The sequence below is a fragment of the Hyaena hyaena genome, unplaced genomic scaffold, assembly GCF_003009895.1.
Source record: "Hyaena hyaena isolate Hyena2069 unplaced genomic scaffold, ASM300989v1 scaffold_4, whole genome shotgun sequence".
NCBI classification, from domain to species: domain Eukaryota; kingdom Metazoa; phylum Chordata; class Mammalia; order Carnivora; family Hyaenidae; genus Hyaena; species Hyaena hyaena.
The window spans coordinates 5,330,990-5,351,689 of record NW_024080636.1 but is presented as its reverse complement, the minus strand read 5'-3'; the positions used below and the strand labels follow the sequence as shown (position 1 = coordinate 5,351,689).

The 20,700-nt window shown below is 59.8% G+C and overlaps 1 protein-coding gene across 2 annotated transcripts in view; it reads right to left on the bottom strand.

Annotated features, from left to right (window-relative positions):
- The window catches only part of FBLN1 (fibulin 1), an 83,337-nt gene extending 63,107 nt beyond the window's left edge, over positions 1-20,230 (bottom strand). For both annotated transcript variants that reach the window (XM_039234978.1, XM_039234986.1), the window contains exons 1-3: positions 20,023-20,230; positions 5,632-5,737; positions 156-291 (exon numbers count right to left, since the gene is read on the bottom strand). In XM_039234978.1, coding sequence (XP_039090909.1) covers positions 156-291; positions 5,632-5,737; positions 20,023-20,116 — 336 coding nt within the window. In that variant the 5' untranslated portion in view covers positions 20,117-20,230. The remainder of the gene's footprint in view (positions 1-155; positions 292-5,631; positions 5,738-20,022) is intronic.
- Between the last annotated feature and the right edge of the window lie 470 nt (positions 20,231-20,700).

The following is a 20,700-nucleotide window of genomic DNA, read 5'->3' as shown; positions in this document are numbered from 1 at the left end:
CCTGAGAGGCCCCTCCCCCCAGGCTCCTCCTCCTCCCCCCTCCCACCCTGCGACTGCGGGGGCAGGGGCGGAGACCTGAGAGGCCCCTCCCCCCAGGCTCCTCCTCCTCCCCCCTCCCACCCTGCGACTGCGGGCGGGCAGGGGCGGGGCCTCACCTTCACGAACGTGGCCTCCAGGCTGGCGTTGTCGGGGTGCGTCGTGGCGCAGCTGTCTCGCTCGTTGGCCAGGTTGATGCCCGTGGCGCAGTGCAGCTCCTCCAGCTGGCTGTGGCAGCACTGCTCCCGGACCATCCTGCGGGCAGAGGCGGGGGCTCTGTGGGGGAGGGGCCGCCGCGGGTCCCCCGGGCGGGGGCAGCAGCCCCTCAGGGATGGGAGCTCCGTCATCCTCGGGTGCCTCCCCTTCCCTACCCAGTCCCACCCGCACCGCACCGTGCGCACACACACACTAGCCCGCAGACAGACGGTGCTCAGTAAGTGTAGAATGAGACTCTGAAGGCAGGGTGCTGTCTGGGGGTGCAGTCAGGAGATCCCGCCGCCGCCCGAGCCGCTTCATCTCTGGGCTCTGAGCCTCACGCCACAAAACGTTCCCACCTGGTGACCACACCCAACCGCTGCTCCCCGACCCGGACCAGGCACCCTCCCTTCACCAGACTCCAACCCTCGTCCCTGTTGTTCAGGCTCAGAAGAAACCGCTCCAGAGAGGCGGAGGGGCTTGCCCAAGGCCACGGACGGAGGGACCCTGGCATCAGGGACCCCAGGCTGCGGCGCCCACTGTCTCCTGGCCCCGTGGGGGGCCCCCCAGGAAGAAGGTCCTTGGAAACCAGAGGACGCAGGCCCATGCATAAAAGCTGGTGTGGGCAGAGGACCCCCACCTGCCAGACTTGGTTCAGGGCAGTGGGGGGCTGCCCGAAGGCAGTGGGGGAGCAGATGTATGTGAGTCACAGGTACGGCTTCCCCCAGACCCTGAATAACCCTGGCTCCAGCCGTCGCCAGCCTGGACAGGAGCTGCCGCCCCTCTCTTGTCCAGAGAGAATGGGCTTAACCCAGTCTCTCCGTGTGGCCACCGCCAGGCAGCCCCCAGCCTGCCCTTCCCCCCCTCTCCACCCAGCGGGGCTGAGGCTCTGCACCTGGCTTCCCACGTGCTTCCAGAACCATCTGGGGCTCCAGGATGGCTCTGTCTCGGCTGGTGATCCTACACATGGCATCCGTGCTTTGGGTGAGCTTACAAATAACGGGCCTCTCCCTAAATGGTCAGGAACAGCAACCAGATGGGCACCCACCCACCCAAAGATACTGGCCGAACGGGAAACGGCCTGTGGGGGCCTGGGACACGCAGGCGCCGTCGCGGGAGGGTGGAGCTGCTGTGCAAAGCAGGAGGGCAGCTCCTGGAAAGACGGGAAACGGAACTGTCCCGTGATGCAGGAATCCCACTTCTGGGGATACGGCCCCTCCCCGAGAATTGAAAGCAGGCCCTCGAAGAGGTATCTGCACACCCACGTCCACAGTAGCATCATTCACAGCAGCCCGAGCGTCCACTGAGGAACGGATGAACAAAACGTGGTCCCTCCCCACGGTGGCATAGGGTCGAGCCCTAAAGAGGAAGGAGCCCGGCCGGGGCTACAACCAGGGTGGGGGCCTCGAGGACACAGTCCTGGGTGAGGCAGGCCAGGCACGGGAGGACAAATAGCGAATGTTTCCACTGATATGAAGAGCCTGGAGTCGTCAACAATCAGAGAGAAGATACACCAGGCACTGGGAGGGAGATCCGCTTTGGGCCGGCGGAAGCATTTGCGGCTGGACGGCGCTGATGGCCATTGAGCAGCGCGAGTGTGTGGAGTCATATGCCTAAAATTCGTTAAGGTGATGAAGTTAGGGGGCGCCTAGGCGGCGCAGCAGGTTAAGCACCAGACTCGTGATTTCAGCTCAGGTGAGGATCTCGCAGTTCGTGAGTTCGAGCCCCCCCATCGGGCTCTGCCCTGACAGTGCGGAGCCTGCTTGGGATTCTCTCTCTCCCTCTCTCTGCCCCTCCCTCACTCGTGCTCTCTATCCCTCCCTCAAAATAAATAAAGTAAAACTGAAGGGAAAAAAAGATGGTAAAAGTTACGCTATGTGTATTTCACTGCAAGTAAAAGAAATTTGGCTGCATCCCTACTGTGTGCCAGGCCCACGCTGAGGCTTCAGGGATGCGGGGAGGGTGGCCTGGCAGACGAGAACACAAGGGGACTCCCACGGCCACGGTCACCAAGCCCTGCCCTGTTGGGGCCCGAGCTGGGCATTTGGAGACCTTCATTCAGATCCCCCCCTGCCCTCTCCCTGCCCTAGACTTGGGTCCAGCGATCTAACATCCATCAAGCCCTGGCTCAAACATCCCGTTACAACATCCCACCTCGTCCTGAGCTCAGAGCAGCAGTGAGGGGCAATGAGCAGGCGCTGGATGAACGAAAACTGAGAATTTTACTTAAAACCAGCGGCGTCGAATGCCACTTCCAAAGAAGACAGATGACACGAGGCCTGTGTTACCAAGGGGCCGGTGGCCTTTGGTTCCTGCATCCTGTAACTAGTACTAACACGAAGGCCCTCTTGAACCAGATTTAAATTTATGACCCACTCTCTCCCTCTCCCGCCTTCGTGGTCAGGGAGAATAGTGATAGTATTATAAGCAAGTCCCTGCTAACGGGCCTCGCTGTGCTGCTGGTCAGGCCCGGCACTCAGAGCCCTCCCCATCTGGGCACTGAACACCTGACTTTGGGCTCACAACGATCGATCGTCTGCCATCCTCACCCCCAGGAGCAGAAAGCATGGAGGGCCGGGAGGGGGTCTTCTGAGTGTGCCTCATGGCGGCACTCAATGCCTTGTCCTTTTTTTTTTTTTTTAATTTTTTAATGTTTATTTATTTTCAAGAGAGAGACAGAGCATGAGTAGGGGAGGGGCAGAGAGAGAGAGAGGGGGACAGAGGGTCCCCGACGCGGGGCTCAAACCTGTAAACTGTGAGGTCGTGACCTGAGCCGAAGTCGGACGCATCATCGACCGAGCCCCCAGGCGCCCCTCAACGCCTGCTTCTTGAATAAAATACCAACTGTGTTCTTAGATGAGTGACAGCTCTCTTTGAGCCACCAGCCCACGCCTGGCCTCTAATCCCTGCAGAGGACACGGGGGTCGAACCTCAACGTTCACTGAGCAAAGCAGAAAATGTAGCGCAGAGGCCTGGAGGATGGCAGACAGTGACACGGATAGAGCCACTCGGCCCGACAGCTAAGGACCTTCAGGAGGCTTCAGACACACACACAGCCGGCCCGAGTTCACCGGAACAAGCCAATTAGCCTCCCGGGGTCTCCGTAAAACACACCGGCAGTGGCCGATACGTGGTGTCCCGGATGTAATGTGCGAACGCCCAGCACCCTGCCACAACCTCCCAGGGCCCCTGGGATAGGACATGAGGGCAGCCAGTCGGGGGTCAAGGGGAGCCCGGACTTGCAGTCACATTTCCCACAGAGAAGAAACTCCCGCTCAGCCATTCAGGTGACATTCCCTATATTTCGGGGTATCTCTACATGCATGTTCAAAATCTACCTGTGACCAAAATGTAACATCATAAAATAAATGCCTGCAGCGTAGCTAAGGAGGTACTTTCCACATCGTCTGGGACTGAAGCCTCCATTGAGGTCTAAAGACAACTCCAGCACTTATTAAAGGCTTTGGTGGGTAGAAGTCACTAATAAATGGAGCAGTGACTAAAATCCGAATTCACAAGTAGGGGTGCCTGGATTTTGAGTGTCTCTGACCTCAGTCCCTCCATCTGCATACCGAGAGGTTCAGCCGCCCCACTTTGAAAGTCTGTGATGTCAATAAGTATTGATAAAGGAGGGTCCCTGTTATGAGTGGAATTGTGTCCCGTCCTCCCCAAATTCCACATTGACGTCCTCACCCCCGGTACGTCAAATGTATCTGTATTTGGAGACGGGGCCTTTACAGAGGTGAGCAAGGTAGAGTCAGGTGACACAGGGGCCCCGATCCAGTATGATTTTCGTCCTGCTAAGAAGAGGAGGTCAGGACACAGATGCGCAGAGGGATGACCGTGTGGGGACGCAGGGGAAGACGGCCGTCTGCAAGCCCGGGAGGGAGGCCTCGGGAGCAGACAGCCCTGCCCACACTATGATCTCAGACTTCCGGCCTCCGGAGCTGTGGGATCATAATAAATGCGTGTTGTCCAAGCCGCCCAGGCTGTGTGTGTGTCATGGCGGCCCGGGCAGACTACAGCCCTTGCCCTGTCTGGCTCTGTGGTGCTGGCGTCTTCCTCCCCCATCATCGTCCCAGCCCTGAAAGATGGCATCGCCATCTCCCTTTTACACTTGGGGAAACCGAGGCTCTGCGCCGGCCCGGGTTACACAGCCGAAAACTCAGCCCAGGTCCATCAGGCTTCCTAGGGCCGGGCCGCTCCTCTTGGTGCTGACCCCCAGCTTTGCTCCGGCCCCTCGGAGCCACATGCGGGAGCCAAACTCCCAGCTCTCCCTCCTCAGATGGCCCGCAAACCCCAAGTGGGTGGCCTCCCTCCCGGTCAATTCAAACCACCGACCGTCCTGGTATGCTTGGTCTACAATGCTCTGGACTTTTCCAGAACTTCCTAAATCGAGATTTATGTCGCCCGGCGACACTGGCCGAGTGCACTATGCTCGCTGTCAGCGTAAATGTACAGGCCCAGGATGACACGAAGGAACCTTCCCTGCACCCTCTTTCCGCGGCAGCTCCCCACCTGGCCCCCCACGGCTCCGAGGGCCACACAGCAGAGACAGGGAGTCAGCAGACAGAGGAAGCGCAGGCTGTCAGAATGAGGGAATGTTCTCAGAGCCTCGCCTCCCTGACCTCTGAGCCGATCTGGGTTCGAATCCTAACGCCGTCACCTAGCGGCTGTGCGGAGGGGGCAAAGCTCAGGGTCCTGGTCTGTAAACTGGGATTGACAGCGAGGCTAAATGAGGTGAACGTGCAACAGACACCCAGCACGGAGCCGCTCCGGACAGGCTGCCTACTATTCTTACTATTACCTTTCCGGTGACGATCGATATTCCAGACCTTCGTCATTTACTCTAAGCTTAAAGTCGGCCAAGCCTTCGAGGGAGCTTGGGTTAATTTAGGGGAAAAAAAAGCACAGCTGATCCAGGGTTTGGCTACCACATAAGGGGAACAACTGTCTGGGGAAACTCTCCGCGCTGGACCGGCTCGCGCGTGTTTTCGGGTCTGAAGGCAGGCCGCGCCGTGGCTCGCCAGTCATGTGACCTCATCGGACTCCCCTCCTCCCCCGCCGCACCCACAACAGACCCCTTTTTGTTCGGAGGAAACCGACTTGGCCACAGTGCCCAGCGGCGGCAGAGGGAGCAGCAAACCCAGCTTTCCGAGCTCGGCAGCCCAGCGAAGCAGAGAGAGGCCCGGGGCTGTCGCAGGGCGGCCCAGGAAGGGGGGCCCCGTCCCGTACAGGGACCTGGGAGCACAGAGGAAGGAGGCAGGTCATCCACCACGTCCCCCCACAGCCCGGGTGGATCCGGGCCCGCACCCCAGACCCTGCCACGGCTCCGGGCACACGCGGCTTTCTGCTAAAGGAACACCGTGCTGGTGAGAGAGTGGCCGCCGGCGAACGCACCTGCACTCCTTGGACTCCGAGGCGTAGGGCAGCGAGCAGTCCCTGTGCTGCGTGGCCATGTGATGTCCGTCTGTGCAGCAAGCCTCCATCAGGGCGTCTGCGGCCGCTGTGCGGGAGGAACAGAGCAGGGTGCTGGTGAGGGGCTGGCTCGCCACTTGCCCACGCGAGGTCCCCTTGGACATGCACCCTCCCCACCCCCGCTTCCTCAGGTGTCTGCGCAGGTCAGGCTGGTCCGGACGGGCCTGCACACTTCAGACACGCCACAACGAGAACGGAAAATCCACTGGGCCCTGGTCAGGAAGATGCACCCACTCCTTCCTGGAAAGGCCTAATGCCTTAATAAGTGCCTTAACCAGTACCTTAACCAGTACCTTAACTAGTACCTTCGGAACCCAGCTCTGCTGGGGCTGTGGCTCCGCCCCCAGGATCCGAGCCCACCCGGGGTAAATCCCTGCTCCAGCCACACACCAGAAACCCAGATGGAGACCCTGCCCAGATGGAGACCCTGCCCAGACGGGTCGGGAGGGCAACCAAGGCAGATACACGAGCAAGTGCCGTCCAGCCCAGCAGTGAGGGGGCCCGGGCACCGGCAACCGGGCTCTGGGAGGGTCAGAAACAGGGGCGGCCTGGAGGCTCCCAGCTGATGAGACATTCCAAGAAAAGAGCCAACACTTCAGGGCAGCTTCCGCGAGCCGCGTCCCTGCTCTCCGTTAATTCCTGCAGCAACCTGTTGGCGAGGTGTCAGTCCTCACGATAGAGCGGCTGACCCTTGATTTGCCCAAGACGGCGTCTCCGCTCACCCAAAGCACCGGAGGAGGGCTCCCGTGGGGCCAGCAGCCCACACACGGCCTCACGGCTGGACAGCGGCCCTCCGGTCCCGGGCCTGGGGCTCAGCCTCGCCCCAGACGGCTGCCCCGACGAGCTCCAGGCCTCGGGGGAAGGAAAGGGCCCCACCTGCCCCAAGGCAGGAGCAGCTGGGTACGGAGGTGCCCTTAGCCCTGGGGACGCGCGAGGCCAGGAGCACCGACAGCCTCTGCAGCCTGAGGGGGGGGCCACACTGTGGCAGGACAAGGCACAATCAGGCTTTGAGAAACACCGCGCTCTCCCGCTGATGGCTTCCCAGCACCCACGGGGGAATCCCACCGGGCTTGGCAGTGTTTCCTGGCAGCATCAGCCGTGGGCATCCAGTTCCCGTTCATTATCCTTCCAAGGCGGGGCCCTCCGGTGGCCCCAGAAGGGAGGCTCACTCTCAGCCTCGGCATGAGGCCAAGCGGTCCTGAGGCACCAGCTCTGACACCCTGCCGTCACCCATCACAAACACCTGCGCGGTCAGACTGGGCGTGGGACACACTGCCCTGGACCGCCCTGCGGACCGGCGGACACGCTGCCGCCGCGTGCCGAGAGGGAAGCTTCCAGAGAGACCCCAGGAGAGCTGGTGCACGGCCCGCCCTTCCCCGGGGCCGGGAGGAAGAGGGGTGTCGCCCGGAACCGAGTTAGGGAGACCCCGCCGCCAGGCCTTCCGGGATCCCCGGGGCTGCTCCCCACAATGCGGGAGGGCCCCCCGTCTCGGCCCCACCCCAGCACCCCAGCCGAGTCCAAGGTGGTCAGGGGAGAGTCACAATCCGCCCAGCCCGGCCTGGGTGCCCCCCTGCGCGCACCCCACACCCGCGTGTGGAGCCTCACTGTTTTCCAACATCCGACGGCCTTGCCCTCACGAGCTCGGCCCCTTTCCTCACGGTCCTCGGCACAAAGCGGGCACGTAGCAGCGGCTACAGGGCGGAGCAGGAGCCCTGGGGTCACAGCTCTGGCGCCTTCTTGCTCTGTGACCCCAGGCGAGTGACTTCACCTCTCTGAGCCGCAGCTTCAACAGTGAAAAGGGGCTCGAAATAACCTTTGCAGAGATAACAAGCCTGTGAACTTATAAAGTTCTGAGCACACAATGAGTTCTCAGTAAACAGCACTTGATTATGTGGGTTTTTTAAATTTGTGTTTAACATTTATTTTTGGGGGGGGGAGGGGCAGAGAGAGAGGGAGGCACAGAATCCGAAGCAGCTCCAGGCTCCGAGCTGTCAGCACCGAGCCCGACGCGGGGCTCCAATCCACAAGCCGTGAGACCTGAGCCTGAGCCGAAGTCAGAGACTTAGCCGACCCGACGCCCCAGACGCCCCTCGATTACGTGTTAAAGGAACAAAAGGGATTTGCTTGCCGCGACCCATGAGGAAAGGGGACCCCGGCCCGTCTGGGTGTGCGGAAGCCCCAGGGATGAGCAGCGGCCTCAAGGGCCTCCCTCCGACCCCAGAAACGCAAGCACTGGTAAAGCTCAGACTCCCAGGCCAGCTCAGCAGGGCGAGAACTTTGTGCCCTGGGCTGTGGAAACATTTGGAAACAATTCTCCCTGGGGAGCCTGAGTACTTTGAACCTTATTCTCAGCAGGACAATAAAACGTTAAGTCCTCGCTCACTTCAGAAATGTGGAATGTCCCTGGAATGCTCCAGAGCAGCCACAAAGCTAGGACTTGTGCAAAGCAGAGCCTACCGGGGGCTGTGTCCTGGGTTTGGGAGGTGAATGGGAGGCAGCGTGCAGCCAGCTGGGTGCTCCACAGCCGTCTGGGTTCAGCTCGTCCCCCTTGGGCGTGAGGCACCCCATCAGCCTCCTGCACGGCCCCATCAGACTGGCCGTTGAGAGCCCACCAGGGTCCGTGCCCGGGTGGGACGGTGAGGAGGCAGAGGTGCAGGGGACAGACCAGATGCTCGTAATAAACAGCCAGACAGCCAGTCGGCTGCTGTCCCGAGAGGCGCCCCTGCTCACACAGCCCCACCAACCCTGTGGCCAGAGCACCGTGACCAGGGGCGTTTGCAGCCAGCACCCGTGGCCGATGGGTGGCCTGCTGGAGCTGGGCTGACTGGCCAAAGCTCATGGGCTTGTGGTCAAGGCTGCGGTAGTGACCTGGGATGGGCCCAGAGCTGCAGCTCAACGTCGGAGGGACCTGAGGGAGGACGGCGGATGCTGTATTTATCGTGCTCCTTTGGGGTGGGGCAGTGCAGAGCGGTGGAGGGGCTCAGCGTCAGGCAGAGCTGGGCTTGAGCCCCGGGGCCTCACTCTGCTGCTCACCATCCCTGGGCAAATTCTTTTTCTTATTTTTTAATTTTTTTAATGTTTTCTTATTTTTGAGACAAAGAGAGACACAGCGTGAGCAGGGGAGGGTCAGAGAGAGAGGGAGACACAGAATCCGAAGACAGGCTCCAGGCTCTGAGCTGTCAGCACAGAGCCAACCCGGGGCTAGAACTCACGAACGAGATCATGACCTGAGCCGAAGTCGGACACTCAACTGACTGAGCCACCCAGGCACCGTCCCCACCTTTCCCTCCCCCCGCGCCCCCCCCACGTCCGGGCAAATTCTTGAAGCTGTCTGCACCCAGGTCTATGTTCCAATCTGTGACATGGGGGACGGGCCACCAAATCGCAGGGGTCTTGTGGGCGCCTGGAGCAAGGATTTTCTTACTTCTGTCCCTCCTCCATCCCCATTCATCACAGTCTTTAAACCGTCTGCCTTCAGTACCTTGCCAGCCAACTATCACATCAGCGTCCCCAAACCAGTGGGTGGCCAGCTCAGCGCTCTGAGTGGGTGTCACTCAAAGTCCCTCATGTTTCCCTGCCACCCTCGCATCTCACTGCTCCTTGGTCTGGGCTCTGGCCCATCTAGGCTCTGGCCCTTCTCTGTCCCGCCCTGTCACCGGCTCACCTCCAGACCCCCCCAGTTCCACTGGGATGTCCCTCAACACCGTGCCTCCTCCTCCCCCATCACAGCCCTCAGCGAGCACCAGCTATACGCCAGGCACAACACCAGCGCTTCCTGATTCTCACAAGGACCCAGGCAGGCCAGTTCATAGGTTCCCTGTTCTGCAGATAACAACATTCCGGCTCAGAGAGGTTAAATGACCAGCTCAAGGTCACACAGCCAGACGGAGCAGTGAGGGGGCAAAGTCAGGCATCAGGCTTGGTTCTGACAGCCTCTGCCTCCTGGAGAATTGATAACTCCTCTGGGGCAGGGATGGTACCCTCCTCCTCTCAGTGACCCCCAGGCGCCCACCCATGCCCAGGACAAACGGCAAGGCCCAGGAAGTTTTAGTCGAGCAGGACAGACTGGCCACTGGCATCTTAACCAGGGGCCTGAGCAGCAAGACCGTCACTGAAGTATAGGGTTTGCCTGCAAACGTGTCTCCTCAGGATGAGACAATGACCCCGAAGGACAATACTTGATTCGAACCAACTTTAGCAAAGTGCCCGGTGGCTGAGAATTCACCCAACAGCCCGGGACCTGCCGGGGCATCGGTCTGAGACTCCAGAACTACCACTTTCTCCGCCGTTAGTTGGTTCCCCCCAAGCCATCGGAGGAGAGCGGAGCTGTGGGGAAAGGAGGGGGGGAACACCCTGAAGAATGTTCTGGCGTCACTGCTCAAGGTGTCAACAAAAGTACCATCTGCAGTAGGTCTGTCGTTAAAAAAGACGTGTGCGTTCTGTCCCAGGAAAGGCCTGTTATTAATTTAAATTCTGGAACAAATAAAGCCTCCCGGCTCCTCCCAAGCATCTCCTTTGATGGGCCCGGACCAGCCTCTCCAAAGCACAAAAGCCAACACCCCTCCCACCCCCGGCCACACCTCTTCCCAGATACATCCCAACTAGAAAGGGACACAGAGCCATCTTTGTGTTTTCATACGTGTCCCCCTTGGCGTAAACAAGCTTTACTCTGGTGGTGAAAAATCACTTTAGGTTGGAAAGAGAGGTGGCCAGGGAAAGCGTAGCAGGTAGGGGGCCTGGCTTGTGTCCTTGCTTGGTCCCTGGTGTTCACGAGGGCAAGTGCAGTCACTATAAACGTTTGCTGTAACCTGGACAGAGTGCAAAAAGCCATCACCTCTGGTGTCCCAATTCTAAGGACCCCAGTGTGCTATTCTACCAAAACCACATTGAGTAGGACAGTCTGGACCATTACTCACCCTTCCTCACTCCTTTTTTTTAACATTTATTTATTTTGAGAGAGAGAGAGAGAGTGCTTGAGTGGGGCAGGGGCAGAGAGAGAGGGAGACAGAGAATCCAAAGCAGGCTCCTTGTTGACTGTGGAGAGCCCGATGTGGGGCTTGAACTCATGAACTGTGAGATCATGACCTGAGCCAAAGTCAGATGCTTCATCACAGAACCACCCAGGCGCCTCTTGCCCTTCCTCATTCCTACAGAATAATGGCCGTGCACACACCCTTGGGTTAAAATTAACTTGAGGGGCGCCTGGGTGGCTCAGTCGGTTGAGTATCTGACTTCACCTCAGGTCATGATCTCGCGGTTTGTGGGTTCAGGCCCTGCGTCGGGCTCCGTGCTGACAGCTCAGAGCCTGGAGCCTGCTTCGGATTCTGTCTCCTTCTCTCTCTGCCCCTCCCCCATCCATGCTCTGTCTGTCTCTCAATAATAAATAATGTAAAAAAAAATTAACTTGAACACCCCCCACGGTTGTGGTTTTTTAAAAAAAGCTGAACACCTAATAGTGAACTAAATGCTTCATTTAAAATTTTGTGGTTGGAGACGTGATGCTCAGTGAAACGAGTCGGTCACAAAAGGATAGATAAACCCTGCACGATTCCACTTAAGCGGTCCGGAGAGGAGCCATGGTCATGGGGACGGAAAGTAGGCGGGGAACCCGTGTTTCCCTGGGACAGAGCTTCCGTCTGGGGACAGGAAAAGGTTGTGGAGATGGACGGTGTGCCGGTGGCAAAACACGTGAATGCCCTTCATGCCCCCGGCTATGCACTTAGAAATGGTTCAAATGGGCAATGCCACATGTATTTCATCACAATGAAAAAAGTACATTTAAAAAAACTGAGCGTGGGGCACCTGGGTGGCTCAGTTGGTTAAGCCTCTGACTTTGGCTCAGGTCATGATCTCGTGGTTCTTGAGTTCAAGCCCCACATCAGGCTCTGTGCTGTCAGAGTAGAGTCTGTTTCAGATCCTCTTAAGTCCCCCTCTCTCTGCCCCTCCCCCGCTCGTGCACACACTCGTTCTCTCAAAAATAATAAACATTTTTAAAAAGTTTTTAAATGAGTGTCTATGTGGCATTTTGTACCACCCTTCAATAGGAGAGGAATTGGGTTTCTGCTAATTAACTCACTTGCCTTTTTCAAGTGATGTTGTGGCTTTTTTTTTCTTTTTAATGTTTATTTATTTTAGAGAGAGAGAGACAGAGAGAGACAGAGCAGGAGCAGGGGAGGGGCAGAGAGAGAGGGAGACACAGAATCCGAGGCAGGTTCCAGGCTCCGAGACGTCAGCACAGAGCCCAACACGGGGCTCGAATCCACAAACCGTGAGATCATGACCTGAGCCGAAGTCGGACGCTCAACGGACTGAGCCCCCCAGGGGGCCCCACAATCGATGTTTTACTGCACGAATGTGAATACTATAGCAAGGATTCACTCGGTAAACTGCATCCTAGAGCAGCCTCACATAGCAGGTTGGTGGTGAATACAGTGTTTTTACAGAGCAAGCTAGGTGACTTCAAACAGGAACAGGTGACATGTTAAGTAACAAAATAAAGCAGAGGGTGGCGCTCACTCCCCAGCCCCAGTAAGAGCCTAGGGAAGGCTCTCTGGAGGTGTCGGGGAGGCCACTGCCCCAAGCACATGATGAAGGCTTCAGCACTATGAACAGAAGGGGGGCGGGGACCCCAGGCTCCGCTCTGACACAGGACACACGGCTGGGCATCGCATCAGAGCTCCAGGCAGAGACCCCGCCATGGCCCCCAGCAACCTGGACCAAACAAGGCCACTTCTGCATCTTCCATCCCTAACTCCCAGGGGCAATGCCAGTACCGACGCCTACCATGCCCGCTGCTGGGCAGGAGGGCCTCTTAAGAGAGAAGTGGGGTCTCAGGCAGCCTGCGGTCTCCTCTCGCAGATCGCCTCCCTCCCTTCTGAGAGGAAGCTTCCATTGAGCACCGTTAACCTCTGGTTCCTGTAATCTGATTGTGTGAATTGGACCCACTAAGCATAATATAAACGAAGCATAAACTCTCTTGCAAAATCTTGTTAGCTTTGGACTCAAACATTCCAAGGGAGGAAGCGAGACATTGTGGGTTAAAACTGCCCAGCCCTGGGGGCGCCTGGGTGGCTCCGTCGGTTAGACGTCTGGCTCTTGGTTTTGGCTCAGATCATGATCCCACGACTTCGTGGGTTCAAGTCCCACATCGGGCTCTGTGCTGGTGATACAGAGCCTGCTTTGGATTCTCTCTCCCTGTCCCTCTCTCTCCGTCCCTGCCCTGCTCTCTCTCTCTCTCTCTCTCTCTCAAAAATAAATAATCTGCCAAGCCCCGAATTTGCCTCCAGTTCACTGAGCCTCCTTTTCTCCATCTGTCAAATGGGGCAGTAACTGTGTAGGGCTGGGAAAGCAATGTGATAATTCAGGCAAAATGCTTAAATCGGTGCCCATCCATCCACAGAGAGACTATAAATAGTCACAGAAGTTACAGCACCACTACGGAGAGGGAGTCTGTCCTTCTTTCGGGAAATCGCACGCTCCCCCAGACTGACACATCGCCAGGGGGCCGCCACCCCGCCACCTCCCCTCGGGAAGGAGACACACCTGCCAGAAGGAACTGGTGAGCAGGGACAGCCTGGTTCACAGGCATCAGATCCCATTTGTCCCCTGAGACAGCGGCTAAAACCAAATTTCTCCCAGGTGAATTACGCCTTCGTGAAGGTTGGAGTGCGGACTGTGAATCGTGGTGGTTCTGAGCTCACGGTCCAGAGGACTACGTGTTCTCATCAAGGGGTAAAGAGAAAGACGCAGGTTCTTTCCAACACCGCAGACGCCAGCTGGCAGAGGGGTTCCATCGGGCTCCTTAGATGGAAGCTTCCAGAATGTCAGCCTTCCATCTATAATGCTCCCAGGGGCTCTGGGCAATGCCTGACTGGCCTGCCAGCTGTCCTATGCCCTTCACACATTCAAAAGGTCCCTCTACGGCCGGCTCAGTCGGTGGTGCACACGATTCTGGACCTCGGGGTGGTGAGTCTGAGCCCCATGTTGGGTGTAGAGATGACTTAAAAAATAAAATCTTTTTTAAAAAGCCTCTTGTACGGCCCTTCCAAGTGCAGGCTTCTGGCTTGGGGCAAGGGCTCCCGAGGTGAAAAGGGAGTACCCCGTCCTCGAGGGGATGGCCCAGGGGGGCACCGCGCAGTCGCCACTGGGGTCTGGTGTACAGGGTCTCCGCATCCCTTGCAGGTCTAGGGTGACGGCCAGAACCCTCTCCTCTTCAAGGGCACCCGGCCTCCTAGGAGGAAGCTCTCAGGGCTCCACACAAGAGCCGCCCGTGCCTCACCCCCCGCCCCCTGCACCAGCACCTGTCACAGAGACCCAGCCAGCAGGAGGCAGCGAGAGAGAAAGACCAGAAGGCGCATCTTGGGGAAGGAACAGGGAAGGTTCTCTCAGATCGCTCCCTCCGGGCAGTAGCCTCCTACGACCAAGGCCAGACACGTGGGCCGTCCTCACCTCCTGACACCTCTACGGCATGCCACCCCGCGGGGACCTATCTCTCCCGCCTTTCCTCTGAACTCTCCGGCCACCTTCATGTGTCCTGTGCACCTGGCAAGGTGGGTGGTGCCGGGTCCACTGGCCTCCTAGGCCGGTCCGTTCATACCCACACCAGCCCAAAGGTCCTTCTCCTCCAGAAGTCTTCCCTCATGGACGCCCTCCACACACACACACACACACACACACACACACACACACACGGCAGTTCCACGGGCTCTTTGCACCTTGAACTTCCCAGCACTTCGCACAAATAATTAACTGCACTGTGTACTTAGTACCACGCGGGCAGCTCTGCGCCTGCCCCACGCCGGCCTCGGAGCAGGCGCTCGGTACGTTCCGGTGAAAGAATGAGCTCCTGTGATCCCAGCCACTCTGGGAAGCGGGGCGTCAGGGAGAGATTACGCAAGGTGTCCGAGGCCACAGGGCAAACACAGAGGTGGCCTTGGAGCCTGGCTCGCACTCTAGAGCTCACACACCCCTCCCCCCATAACACGCCGAAGGAAACAGGCGTCCTCCGCCCAGTCGAGAGCCACCCTGGGCTGCTGTCACCGTCATGACACATCATGACACCTCACGGTCACTAGGGCACTGACCCCTGCTGATACACCCTCCTAAGGGCATCTATTCCTGTGTTCGCTGTTAGCCTGTGCGGTGGTGGGAACAGCAGCCCCTAAAAAGAATTTTCCTGGTCGGACCCCGGAATGCAACCTTATTTGGGATAAGGTTCTTCGCAGGTGCAAAGGCTCCGGGGCACCCAGGGAGCTCTAGAACCCAAGACAAGTGTCGTTAGGAGAGAAACACGGAAGGAAAAGGCAACGTGAAGACAGAGCAGTCACGAGCCCGGGAACGGACCCCCTCCCCGGGCCTTCGAGGGGAGCAAAGGTCTGCAGCCCCCGTGACATCGGACTTCCGGCCGCCAGGACAGCGCGAGGACAGACCTCTGTCGTCCTCACTGCTCGTTCCACAGCAATCTGGTCCCGGGCCGCAGAAGACTCGTTCGGCGCACAGCTCCGAGGTGGGGACCTTGCCGCCCCGAGTCCCGAGGGCCTCGCGCATGTTGAGCACGTGACAAACTGACAAAGGACAAACTGACAAAGGACGGGCTCGAGACAAACAGCTCCTGAGGGGCCCGGCCAGGCTCATAAGGGATGCTTGGGAAACTTGCTCAACAGAACTGAGAAACGGCCTAAAATGACACTGCTTATCACCTACTTCCTCTCTCGGGGCCTCAGTTTCCCCCCCCTCCTACACAAAGGGCGGACCAGCTGATCTGTGGCATCCGTGTCCCCTGACAAACTATGTGGTGTCAGTGCAGGTAACACACAGGTCACAGACCCTCCACTTGGAGAAAGGAAGGCCTCAGGAGCAGGAGCGGGGGCCCTTGAGGGCTGGGCCCCCAGGAAAGTCAGCAACGGGGTGGGCAGGAATCCAGGGTTCCTGCTGCCAGTGCCGGCCACGTCAGCTCGGCCCTCAGGCAGGGTCACCTGGCAAGGCTGGGGACAGATTAAGCAGGAACATGACCTAAACAATTTCCAGGGCCGTCTTCTCCAGATGCCGGCCCGCCCTGTTGTGTCTGGAACCCAGGACCAGCCAAGGACATTTTCCTTTTTAAAGTGCCAGGAAAGGGGCGACTTTTTACCCTGCGGACAGTTCTAGACCTCACCCAGGGTCCTGCGGTCAGGGGCATCTGTCCCTGCGTGCACCACCGCCGCCCCCAAGCACTGCCTACATTGGCTTCCTTGAGGGGTCCCTGAGCCCCACCCCCAGATGGCAGCAGGGAGGGCCTGATTTGGGCCACACCCAAAGGAGAGGCAGGGCCAAGGCCAGGCTGGGTACATGAGCAAACGCCCCTCCAGCACCACGGCCACGGCCTCCCCAGCACAGGGCAGGCCGGTCGGCTGATCTGAAACAAGACAGATGCCATCACCATGGGGACCACTTCCTAGCAAGCCAGCCACGCGCCCTCCAGGGCTCTGCCCTCCACCCCGTGCATGTTAAACGCCTGTTCTTCCCCAGGACGCACGTGCAGCAATTGGTGATGGGACTTAGCGCTGCCCCACCTGCTCTCCCCCTCGTTAAGTTTAAGGCTAGACGGCCAGGCGGTCAGCACGCTGGGCTGTGACCCGGCCCTCTGTTTACTACTGTGTTTTCCAGGCAAGTTGCTTAACCGCTCTGGGCCTTGGTGTATTATGTTTGTAAAAGGAAAACAACAATAGTGCCCTCTTCACAAGGCTGTTGAGAGGATTAAATTAGTGGCTAAACATAAACTATGCCACTTGTAATAACTTCCTAGAGCAGTGTGTGTATTCGCTGCGTATTTTATGGAAACAGAGGCACAGAGGGCATGGGACTGGTCGCTTTCAGAATCAGGGCCCGTCTCCCAACCTCCTTTGAGTGCTGGCTCCCACGGCGGAGGACCTCCTGGACCTCCTGATGACACGCAGGCCCCTGACTGACTCCCTCCTGGGCTGGTGAAGACCAGCCTCAGGGCAGAGGAGGCTAGTGAGCCAGCCCCACCCCCACCCCAGTCCCCACTTCCCAAGCCTCCCAGAGCCACAGCCTCTCAGCTCCCAGCTCCCTCCAGGCCAAAGCCTGTCCGAGCCCAGGAAAGCTGACATGACCGGTGTCCCCATTTGTTTATGTGGTCACATCTGGGATCATTACAAGGAAACCAGAATGACGCAGAGCCTGCAAGAGCATTTATTGGTCAAACTGTTATCATCAGAGGTTTTGTAAAGTAGAGTCTTTTACTGTATATAAGATACACCGGCAGGGTGGACTGCAAGCCATTAGAACCGGGTCCATAAAACTTCATCTGCAGGGCTGCCTGCCCGATGCACCCATGGCTCAGGGCCCCACCTTCAAAGGAACTAACTGGAAGAGGAGACCCATCCATGTACTCTCTCGCCTCCCGGGCCTTTTCCCATGCTGCTCCCTCTACCTGGAGACCACCCTCCCCACCACCCTCCCGGACCTTCCCAGAAACACAGCCAGCTCCCCCTCCACACCCCGGCTTGTGTGCTGGCCCTCATACAAGGTGGTCCTCCCTGACTCTCCGCCTATCGGGGCTGGTTTGAAATTGCCTGTTTGCTCTTCTGGCTCCCCTGGGGGGGTGGGGACCCCATGGGCAGAAAGGCCAGGCTTCTCTTCTTCCTTGCTGTGTCCCCAAGATTCAGAACAGTGCCGGACACAGAGCAGACACCTAGCGCCCCGACGACTGAGTGCCCAAGGGGCTGGGCTGACGCCACTCTGCCCGACCTTTCCCGACACGGCTCTGGCTCTCCCTCGACAGCTGCGGTTGGGAGGCCCTTCTAGAAGGGGAAATCAGTAGGACTTTCAGAGCACTCTTGAGGGCAAGGACACTGTCTTACCCTGGGGAGGGGGTGACACAAATAATAAGTCATCCTAACCCGACGACCCTGGCAGGCCTCGACCCCACGTCGGTCCCTCAGCCCTCAAGACAACATAAGAAGCGGGTTTCTGTTCTGTTTTACAAATGATAAAACCCTCAACCATCCAGAGGACTTTTCCAGCAGGATACATAACGTTTCCTGTCCCGCAAAAGCTCGTGGCGCCCCCCGCCCCGCCCCCACACCACAGTCTGGCCTGGGGGGCAGATGGAGCCTTGAGTTGGGGGGGGCCTCTGGCAGTACCAGGAGAGGGTGTCGTCCAGAGCCCCAGGGGCACCCCCAAGTCTCATCTTCATGCATTCAAGACTCTGGCAGCCCCCCTCCCCAGCCTGTCTGCCCCCACCCCCCCAGCCTGGGAAAGTTCCAGCAGCCGCGCGGCCACGTGCTTCCAAGCCAAGCCCTCTCCCGTCTTTGTTCTCCCTCCCAGCGACTTGCTCTGTAATCAGCGGGAAACGCTGCTCGCTGGAGCCGGAGGCCAAGAAAGTCTTGGAGCGAACACAGTTGTCTTCCCCAAATGCCCTCCTCCTCTCCGCTCCCTTCCTCCTGCCCCGCTCTCGGGAAAGCCCAACAGGACAGACAGACACAGGACAGCGCGTGGCCCCGCTCTGTCCCTTGGCGGAGATCGGCGCCCTCCCGCACGGCCGTGGCTGCGCCCAGTTTCAGCAGCTTAGCTAACGGGCTCACCCTGATCACTTTTCAATTAGGTTTCCCCGAGGACCCCACAGGTCTGCGGAGGGTGGGACCGGGCCACTTCAGGGGACCCTCCGGCTTCCAAGCTTGCAGCCACAGAAGGAAACCGCAGAAGCTGGGGCGACCTCTCCTCTCCCCAAACCCTATCAAACCTGTTACAACTCTAAGGCCCACAGCACCGTGTGTGATGAGCAGGTTTGCTTTAGCACAAACGCCCGAGGTCGAGGCCTTCTCCATAAAGACGACGTGGGACCTTCCAGCCTGACAAGGCTACGTGTGTTTTCGGAGTCAGACTGCGGGAGAACTTTCTCACACGCGAGGCAGAACACAGCAGCGGGGGAGGAACAGGGCACCCGGCCTCGGGAGAGTCCACCTAGGCCTTCTCTCTCTGGCTCTGCCTCAGTTACCTTGTCTGTAAGCTACACGGGGGCCCTGGGTCCTTCCTATTTCCGATCAGAGCCCTGCTCTGGGCTTGCGCTCATCTTCCGACAAATGCCCTTCCTCCCTCGGCCCACCTGGCCGGCTCCTGCCCAAGCATCACCTCCAAGCCTCCTCTGAGTCCGGGGGAGGGGTGGTGGCGGTGGCTCTTGCTGCCAACACTGTGCCCTGCACCTCCCACGCCCTCTCCCCACAAGATGCCTCCCACCCCCGCACATGATGGATACCCCCCCCCAGCACACCCCAGGACACAGCCAGAGCTCCAGGATCTGTCACAGCCAGTGAGCAGGCCCAGAAACATCCACAGAGCTCTGCCCTCTGCCCCCAATCTCCCCAGGAGACCTTTTGATCAAGGAGGGTGGTCACTGGAAAATTGAAAAGAAACCAAGCTAAGCCACAGATAAAGAATCTAGGATTCCAAGGGTGGCTCTTTGCTCCAGGCCCCAGGAAGAACAAAGCCTTCAGGCAAGCGGGCCCCATCTAATGACTGATGAGTCACAGGTCAGCAGAGAGGTCAGAGGCCGAGGCTCTGCTCACCCTGAGCTGCTCTAATCCACAGGGCCCCGGGGTCACCTCCCAGGAGCTAGGCCTTGAGGATTAAGGGAGGAAGAAGAGCCATCTCAGTGTCTTGGGTCCGGGGCCCAGGGGTCTGCCAAGGGACACTCATCCCCCTCGCCACAGGGTGGGTGGGTTTGGAAGTGGCCTGTCCCCACCCCGCTGAGTGTGCAGCCTCGTAGAACCTCTCTCGGGGCCCTCTAGGTGCCAGGGGGGCAGGCGGAGGTCTCCCCAGCCGGTTTCACCCGTCTCCTTAAAACTCTCCGGACTGCTCCCTTCCTTTCTGGTTTTTCACGTCCACCCCCTGACCCACGACTGGCTTTGTCTCCTGCGCAGAGTACTGTCCCGTCTCAGTTTTCTCACCAACAGGTTGGGTACAAGGGCCCCTCCCAAGAGGTGGTGGGGCAGTGAGAACAGACAGGCCAGGGCCTTCTGGACGCAGAGCGCGGCCCTGAGCGCTCCGCAAGCATCGGGAAGGCTTCCCGCCGCCTTCCCGCCGCCGACCTCCCAACCTCGGCCCCCCGGGGTGGGGTGGGGGTGGCAGATGGGTGCGCGCCAACGCGGGAGTGGGGTACGGGGAGGGCGCCGGCCAGCGCACAGCCGGGACCGCCGCGGGGGCGCAGCGCGCGGGCGCCGACGGCTGCCGCGGCTCCGGGACTTCCCGGAGGTGCGGGGCGGGGAGGGGAGGGGAGCCACTGGAGCGGGGTCCGTGGCCTCGGGGCGCCCCTACCTCGGGCCGCCAGCAGCGAGAGGCCGCCGAGCAGCAGCAGCGGCAGCGGCAGCGGCAGCGGCAGCGGGACCCTCCTCGGCGCGGCGCGCTCCATGGGGCCGGCGGGCGGTGGACGGCGGACGGCGGGCGGACAAAGGCGCGGGGCGCGGGGCGCGGCTCCTGGGCTCCACGCTCCGGCCGAGCCTCCGCAGCCAACGCTGGGCCCCGGCGGCGCGGTTCAATTATCCCGCCCCGGAGGAGGGCGCGGCGGAGGCGGGGCCGCGGGGCGCGCGGTGCCCTCCCCCCCGGGCCGCCCCCCGCCCCGGGGCGCGCGCTCTCCCGCCCGGAGGGGCGCAGAGGCCCGCGGCTGGGGGCGGGTGCGGGCCCCCACAAAGGTCTCCCCCCGCGGGGGCCGAGGGGGGGCGCCTCCGGGCGGGACGCACCCCCTCCCCCGCCGTCTCCCCTTCCCCCCTCCCCCGTGCGCCCGTGAAACCCGATCCCTTCCCCACCCGCTGGCCCGAGGGGCGGGCCGGGTAGCAAAGATTAGCTCCGCCCGCCTCCGCGGAAAGGGCGGGGGACGGGGCCCGAGGGGGGCGAGGGGGTCCCACAGGGTCGGAGGCCCCTTCTAGGGGGAGGAAGGGCGGTGTCCCTTCGAGGCCGAGGCGGGGGCTCCCCGCAGGACGCGGCCCGCGGGTCTGG